Raw genomic sequence first — 8,089 nt, 5'->3', positions numbered from 1 at the left:
CAACCACGTTATTATTATACTAAAACTTCTATATAACCTTTTAGGGTATCTCTAGAGTATTAACCTCGATATAAGAATGCAAAATGAGTTTTGGACGCAACTCACCTATAGGCTGCCATAGCCGCTAGCAGGGTTTAGTGCGGGAAGCCTTCCAAGTAGACTCGCCGAGTCCATTGCTTTCAGGTTACTATTGGCGTCTGTAAAGGGAAGGCCCGATAATTCGGGCGCACAACGGTCGTGGTAATATTGAATCTTGTTTAGCTTTCTAGATTTGCAGTGGCCCTTTCCTGTTGGAGATGCATTCCCCAGATATCACCGTCAAAAGCAAGACGCGGATTCAGCCGCAGTTTACCACATATTCCAGCCGCAGCCGCAGCCGCGCTATGCCGCTGTCCCTCCTGGACGCGACAACAGCATCGTTTGCTTTAACCAGCGCCATTTGGGTGTTTGGTCGCCCGACATATGCTCATACGCATGCATTCTACTTGGCAGACCACCTTTGCCGCAGCTTCGCCGCCGCTCTTGACGCCTTCCCGCACTGGGCCGGGCAGATCAAGGCCATCCAAACGACCGACGGCCAGAGCCCACCTGAAGTGGCAGACTTTCCCGTCCATGCCCGTCGGTTCGGGCGTGTATATGCCAAGTTTGGAGATGGGGACAGCCCTGGAGTGGATGTAACCGTTGCCACCAGCTCGACCACAGCAGAAGACCTCCATCCGTCGACACGGACAACAAGCCAGACATTGTGGCAGGGCCAAAGCACAGGTCTTTACCATTTCACCTCGCCTGCCAAGATAGCGGATCCGTTTCAGCCCGACAACAAAGACGATGAGGGACTGCGAAAGCCCGTGATGGCTGTTCAAATCACGGAACTGGCTTGCGGTGGCTTCGTATTGGCTATTAAGATTGCACACCCCTTGGCTGACATCATCGCTCTCGTAAGCTTTGTAAAGCATTGGGCTAAAGTCAGCCATGCTATTCTTGGTAAAGGGCAGCAAGATGCATCGGAATCCTCACCTCCAGTTTTTGACCCGGCCAAGCTCGACGCATTTGCGGCAGGCAATATCAACTCTCCGAGCCCAGACGCCGCCATATTGGCAGCTATAGCGAAGCTGCCCCTACATCGATACGATTGGTGGCAATCTGCGCCGGATTGCCCTTGGCCGGTAGCCGTCCCGGAGCCGTTTAAAGGCAACGAGCCGATCTTCGGCGGCGAGCTCATGCCGTTCTCCGACTGGGATATCGGCGCGCCCGTGTCTCATTACGTCATTCACTATACCAAGGCTCAGATTACGCTACTCAGTAATGCCGCCAACAGAAATAACAGTAGCAGTATCAAGGATAGAACGCAGCGACTAAGTCAGCATGACGCGCTCCTGGGACACGTTTGGTCATGCATTGCGAGAGCTCGTAACCTGAGCCAAGACGCCAGGCCCATCCACTGCGACTTGGTCTACGGCGTTCGGCCTGCTCTGCAGCTGGGTGTCGACTTTGTAGGATCTCCTATCCTCATGATCAACATTGAGCTGCCTGGCGCCGACGTCGCTGGCAATGGAAACGAAGGCGCAGACACAGACACAGATGGCAACAACATGTCCCACCTCGGACGTGTCGCTGGCCGCGTGCGCGAGACCATCGGCCAGATTGCCCAGCCTGCCAATATCGCCAAGCACCTCCACAGTGTCGCGTACGAGTCGACGCCGCAGCGCATCTGGCAGGCCTTTCTTGGTCGCAGTCACATCCTCGTCACAACGTGGGCGCGATCCGGCATCTACGATGTCGACTTTGGCCTGGGAAGCGCCATCTGGTACGTGGATGGCGTTGTACCAGACATGGACGGCACCGTGGTGATTAAAGAGGCGCCACCTCCACTTGCATCTGCGTGTATTGTAGCATCTACGGGTACTACAAGACTTTCGTCCTGGACCGAGAATGGCGTCGATGTTTCTGTTCGTCTCCGTACCGAGGATATGCAACGATTACTGGCGGATGCGCTGCTATTCCCAAGTTCTGATCACTAAAGATGAGCAGATTATAGATACTTAAGATTGATTTTTTTTTCCATAATGCATTGGAACATATAGATTAATCGTTATTGATGACTAGATGTAGTGTTTTCGTGTAATTGTCACGTTGTATCGGCAGTAAGCCGCCGCGCTTCTTGAATCTTCTCTTAGTGCTGGTGTGGTGGAATATGAGGATTGGCCAGCTTCTTTGTCCCTCTTGCCATTTAATCGGACATTTGCTGATTCCTTCTTTATGACTATTAAATATGACTAGTTTATACGTATTTTTCTTTTTTGGAAAACTTATAGAATCCTTTTCCTGCCTTTATGACTTGTCAATACGATTGGTGGCCGCGTCTCAACCGCTGACTAACACTACCACCACTGCCCCTTTATCGCCGGTGGCCGCGCTTGGGATTATCCATCGACACTGACAGTTACCCTCTTGCCAATTCCTCAGTTCTTTGGCTATATACGCAGAGCCTCACATATATAGCAAGCATCCCACGTGCAACGTCCCGACAGCTGCATGAGATACCGGCAGGTTGCAGGCTTGCCAAGGGAAACCAGCGCGAAAGTGCCCACCCGGTAAGAATGGTCCGGCTTCCCGGCAGGATCGAGTCGTATTGGGCACGGCAAGCTGGATAGATGGCATTGTACTGTGGGTTATAAAACAATGACAAGGCTCCAGGCAATGACAAGGCTCCAAGCAATGACAAGGCTCCAAGGATGGCACATAGGCTGAGGCTGAAGCTGAGTGTGGACTGCTTGGAAGCCTGGCTAGCCTTGGCCTGAATCCCTCCACCAACTACACGGCGGCCAACTGTCGTGCAATGGCTACCCAATGTCAATCATGGAGCCTGAAAATTCATTCTCTTTGCGATTAAGACAGTCAAACAGATCCCGTCCGAGATGAAGCCGCGACACGGGCGTTTGTGCAACCGCTCGGCACGACGTCTCGTCAGATCGAACGGGCCCCCAAAGGAATATGCAGAGACCTCGGGTGGCTGCTGCTGAAAAGCCTGATAACGCTCAGATATTAAATAGTCATACAGGTCAGAGGCCATGGTACGGCTGCTATTGGTGCTTGGCAGGCAGCCTGGATTGTTTTGCAGTACAGACAGCCTGGTTAGCTGCCATGTCATCACGGCGTAATATCTCGAACCATGCGGTTACTTGTCAGCACATACAGGTGTCCCCGGAGCTATTGACCTTTAGGTATTGGTCACTCCCGCTTCGAGTGCTATGGACCTCGGAGCCTAGTAGCCGTTGCATAAGTATTCTTATCAACGTCTTCCTGTAAAGTCTACTTCTCATCTTGATATCTGTAGGTGCGTTATATTGTTCGCCGTTGCCTCCTCTCCAGGTCTCGTCTGCACACCATTAGCTGCGTCATGTTTGGTACATTGCATCAGAGGTCCGGCAATGAGGCAGAATTCATCGAGAGACCCCATGGGTCTTCCAATCTAGAAAGAAACTCGGCTTGTGATCGATGCAGAGCAAAAAAGGTATGCCCAAGCACACATTCATACACACTATAAGGAGCGGATGCGCTGGTTCATCGAGTGTCCCACTGACAGATCTGCGCTACGTGCTCAGGTGAAATGCAACGGTACCCAGAATGGTTGCAGCCGATGCGAGTCTCTGGGAAAGAAGTGCAGATTCAGCGAGAAACCTACAAACAGGAAACCGTGCAGAGGCGACTTCAACAGAACCCAGCGGCAGCCTTCTATCCAATCTGTGCCTGACCCGTCATTTTCGTCTTGGTCGACCATCACTAACACAGAAAACGACAATGGCACCTCATCAGACGGCTGGTCTCATTACTTTGAGTCACACCCAGATGGTAAAACTGACAATGCCGTAAAGCGTCAACTGGAATCACGGGAGCAGCAGCCCAACCGCTCTACGAACGTGCAGACTACTCTTGACCCGTCTCATATCTCCGTTCTCGATCGAATGTCTACCGGCCAGTTCACTGGGCCTAACCCGTCGTCTTCACCGTTCGGAAATGATCGCAACACGCAATCTGAGCCGAGTCGACCTGCGACTGCCAGAAGCTCTGAAAACACATCACCGCAGTCGCTGCCTTTGAGCACGGGCTTTCCAGTATCACGGAGCGACCTCCAATTTTCTTTTCAGCCCCAGAGTTCCGAAATTCTCAAGACAGGCCCCAATGATGCCGGGACGGAATCGGAGACGCTCATCTTGGCCTCGTTGGCATTCTCGGCCGAAAGCTCCGCTACCACAGGTTGCTACTGCTTAGCCGCGACCGTCTTTGCCGTGGAAGAATTGGAGAATAGCTACATGAGCGGCAAACGCGCCGAGCTAGACTCTATCGTCGCGTGTCAGAAGCAGGCTATAGCGTGCTGTCGTTCGCTGATGCGGTGCGGAGCATGCATGGCTAGGAGAGACACTGTTGTTCTGTTGGTTCTGATGACTGAAAAAGTTGTCATGGCTTGCGAGCGTATAAGTCTCCTGTTTCAAGCCAGAAACAATATTAGCTTGAGTGCTCCGGGGTTGCGCTCACCCTTGGATCACGCTTCTCCTTACGGCACAGGCAAAGGCTTAGGCCTTCTTACACCACCAGCATTCTCAATGGACGACGCTGCGCAACCCAGCCTGAGCGGCACCCCGGAGCCAATCCACACACCGAAAGGCTGGCAGGAGATTTTTCTCGGAGACTATGAAATCACATGCCCTCGGGAATGGCAGACGCTCATCCGCGCTATTATTCTGCTCCAGTTGACGTCGCTGACGGAGATGCTTGTGGACTTGAAGAGCGTTGGTAGCACGCTTCTGGGCGAAACGCAGATGCTCAGCCTGACTCGGGCGATTTTGAAGCTTGGCGAAATTGAGGCGGCGATTTATACATTATAGAGCCAAGACCTGAGCCTGGATGTAGCCACAGTACGAATTGATTCATGGAAGCTAGAGGTTCTTTGCTGTACCGTTCCGTGCCGTGCCTGAACTTGCAAGACTGGATGCCGTCAGCGTCATTGAAATCCCTATTTCCTAACTCCTACATTGCTATATGGGCCTTGGTCTGCGGAGAATGTACTCAGACCTGGGGTTGCCAGCTTTCAATCTGCATTGTACGATGAGCCTCCGCTGAACAAGGGGTGGTTGCTCAAGAAGCATTCGCCCTGCGTACATATCTAATACTAGGCTTAAATACAATTTATTCAATGCGACTTAGTGAAACCTTATTTGGACACCTTTTGAGCCCAGTCTTCGCAGCGGTACGATGAGGTCGTGAACCATCTTGACGTCTGACTCATTCGTCTCGTGGAGACTGAACTCGGCACCGCCAGGGCGGAAAAGTGCGGCGAGAATGAAATTGATCTCACAGTAAGCGAGACTAAGATGATACCGTCAGTGTCACTTTACGTTGTATCCGAAGTGCACAAGCTTGCGGGCAGATGAAGGGGGGCCAAGAATTGACTTACTGCATCCCGAGACAGTGCCGTGATCCTTTTGAAAATGGAACAAGGCTGTGCTGCATCTCGGAAGTGACGTTTTGCAGCCATCTCTCGGGCATGAATTTCTCTGGGCTGGGAAATATAGACGGATCGCGGTGCTGGAAGTAGGCTGACATGCCGACGGGCACGCCAGCCGGAATCACCCACTCCCTGAAAGCCAGAGGCTGAGACGGCGAGACGCGAGGACGACGGTGCATGGTGCCATAACTCAGACTGTATGGTACAAAGCGATTAGCAAGACGTCATCACAGCATTGGCGGGGACAGGATGAGATACCGAAGACCCTCTTTGATCAATGCCTGCAGGTATTCCACCTTTTCCAGCTCTGCCCAGGTCGGCTTCTTGTCCGGGTAGCCTTTCATCACGTCTGTCAAGTCTGTTGCCAGACGTTCCTTGATGGCTGGATCAGCCAAGATGTAGTAGCAGAGAAAGGCCAATGTCCCGGCTGTAGTCATGGTTCCGGCGCCAATGAGGACCTGCGCCTCCCTCGAGAGACGCTCCTCTGAAAGCTCAGACGGTGGGAGGTCACTATTCAGTAGATGTCGGAATAAAGTGTCCCGAGTGCCGCCCGTCAGTGTGCCTTTTAGCTCCATGGTGGACTTTTCCCTCTTTGCATCTTTAATATGGCCTTGACACATCTAAAGACGACACATGTCAGCACAAGGAGGCTAGTCTTTTGAAGGAGCTTCAAGCAGGGTTAATCTCACCAGCTTGAATCTGTTGAAGGTGTGAATGTTGCGACTCAGTTTTGTCATGATACGTTCCGGAACCAGGCGGATGAGACTGTCTTGTTTAGCAAACGAAAATCCATACGCCAATATCTGACCAGGACTATACTCACCGAATCAGCCAAGGTAGACCCATGAATAGCGGCAGCGACACGGCACCATCATGGAAAAGATCAAACCACTCTGGCGCAAACTCGGGATCCTCCACAAAGCTTGGCGGGTTGTCCATGCACAGCCGGCAGATCACGTCGCCGGAAAAGGCAGTAAAGGCGTGGTCGAGCCGGACGACCCGGCCGCTTCCCCGAAAGGTCTCGAAGCGGTGCACAATTAGCTTCTCGCACACCTCGGCCACCATGGGCTCCAGCTTGGACACGCCGCTGCGGGAAAAGTACGGGTCGAGCGGCCTTCTCCGCGCGCGGTGGAGGTAGTGGTCAATTGTCGCGAGATGCGATCCTTCAAAGTCGACGACGCCCTTGACGAAGCCTTCGTACCTGTCGGAAGGTCGGACGGACCCTATGACGTAGAGTTTGTCATAGTACGTGTTGTCTCGAATGGAAAGCTCGTCTGGGTTGATTCTCACAATCGGACCTATAATGCCCTACGAATTAGCCCGTTGGCACATTCAAGTGATTTTTCCTGGGGAAGGGGGGCAGGAATATGTGCAATATGTGGAATGTACCGTATTGGTCATGCATTCTCTCAATCTCGTATAGATATCTTCCCTTTTTGACGACATCATAGTAGACCTCGTACCAACTTGTTGCTGCGGCTAGCTTTGGTCCTGGAAACTTTGCAATGGGGGAGAGAAAGAGACGATGAAAAACGATAGCAACGATGTAGAACACACATATTCCAAGGGCGGTAATGGCCCATTGGAAAGCCTGTTTAGAAAATAAGAGCTCCATTTAAACAAAAGTAAGGTAGTTTCCGGATATAGAGTGAAGTCCAATTGCTGCGTAGTATAAATTGACCAAATTGACACTCGGTCTTTATTAAATGAATCCCAATGAAAACAACAGAGGCAATTGCATCGCTTTCGAGACACTGGGTTCTGGAATACCGTTTGCTACTCCAGCTGGTCTAAGAATCGGACGTTGTCCGGTGAGGCTCGGCTCGTTGCCCAATACAGCCACTCCCCGTTCAGCCTCCATCATTCCACTAACGTGTGGAAAATATGACGAGACAGGGATAAAAGAAACAATCATATAATTTAATTTATTGCTGACTTTGGCGATATCAGCAGCGTCCCTAGGCTGGCCAGGAAGGGTCATTTTTCCGGTCAGCCGAATGTCAGTAGCCGTAACAAACCATGGCAGCCTCTTCAAAGCACCCGATAAATATTACTTGCATAGAAATGTTTGATTAACGGTTAGTTACATTTGTTTGCAGCGACTAGAATTATATATCGGAAAAAAAAGAAAGGAGAACAGCACGAAGCGCAGAGTCTAGTCTTCGTACTTCAACGGTATACCTCCATCACACGGGGACAATTTGCAATTATTGGGTCCAGAATAGATTAGAGCAAAAAAACTAGATATTTAGAATATTGGAATAGAATGCCTTCTTTGTATCCCATAATGGCTGCCACGCTTCTTGTTGTATCGTCCGCTGGGGATAGATTGGTCGGGCTCGACCGAGTAACCGTGTCGGACTGGCAACTTTCCCGGATTAATGCTGAGGATTCAATGACTTCTCCATGCACTTGAAGGGGCTTGTCCCCATTTAGATGTACTCCGGGCGCCAACAGCCTGGTGATACACACCAGAGGTCTCGATGATTCAAGGTTTGATCTATAAAGTACTCGTTCGACTGTTGGACAATGTATAGATGGGTCTCTTCAGCACCACTAAACTTCTACATGCTGGTCAAGACT

General features: G+C 51.3%; 3 protein-coding genes across 3 annotated transcripts; 2 read left to right on the top strand and 1 right to left on the bottom strand.

Moving 5' to 3' along the window:
* Window positions 1-296: 296 nt before the first annotated feature.
* On the top strand, window positions 297-2,021 carry BBA_08786 (transferase family protein; the record flags this gene model as incomplete). Its single annotated transcript, XM_008603883.1, has 1 exon — window positions 297-2,021. One exon carries the CDS (start codon window positions 297-299, stop codon window positions 2,019-2,021), a length of 1,725 nt encoding a protein of 574 aa, XP_008602105.1.
* Window positions 2,022-3,400: 1,379 nt separating this feature from the next.
* Window positions 3,401-4,886, top strand: BBA_08785 (Fungal Zn binuclear cluster domain containing protein; the record flags this gene model as incomplete). The annotated part of the gene is made up of 2 exons (XM_008603882.1): window positions 3,401-3,514; window positions 3,606-4,886. 2 exons carry the CDS (start codon window positions 3,401-3,403, stop codon window positions 4,884-4,886), a joined length of 1,395 nt encoding a protein of 464 aa, XP_008602104.1.
* A 315-nt stretch (window positions 4,887-5,201) lies between these two features.
* BBA_08784 (Cytochrome P450 CYP551C1) lies at window positions 5,202-7,487 on the bottom strand (the record flags this gene model as incomplete). Its single annotated transcript, XM_008603881.1, has 7 exons — window positions 5,202-5,367; window positions 5,456-5,701; window positions 5,765-6,126; window positions 6,196-6,271; window positions 6,330-6,804; window positions 6,896-7,097; window positions 7,443-7,487. The coding sequence occupies 7 exons, from the start codon at window positions 7,485-7,487 to the stop codon at window positions 5,202-5,204; spliced, it is 1,572 nt and encodes a 523-aa protein (XP_008602103.1).
* Window positions 7,488-8,089: the final 602 nt, after the last annotated feature.

Source organism: Beauveria bassiana, assembly GCF_000280675.1.
Source record: "Beauveria bassiana ARSEF 2860 unplaced genomic scaffold BBA_S00040, whole genome shotgun sequence".
Classification (NCBI taxonomy): domain Eukaryota; kingdom Fungi; phylum Ascomycota; class Sordariomycetes; order Hypocreales; family Cordycipitaceae; genus Beauveria; species Beauveria bassiana.
Note: the sequence above shows the minus strand (reverse complement) of the source record. Positions and strands in the feature narration are given on the sequence as shown.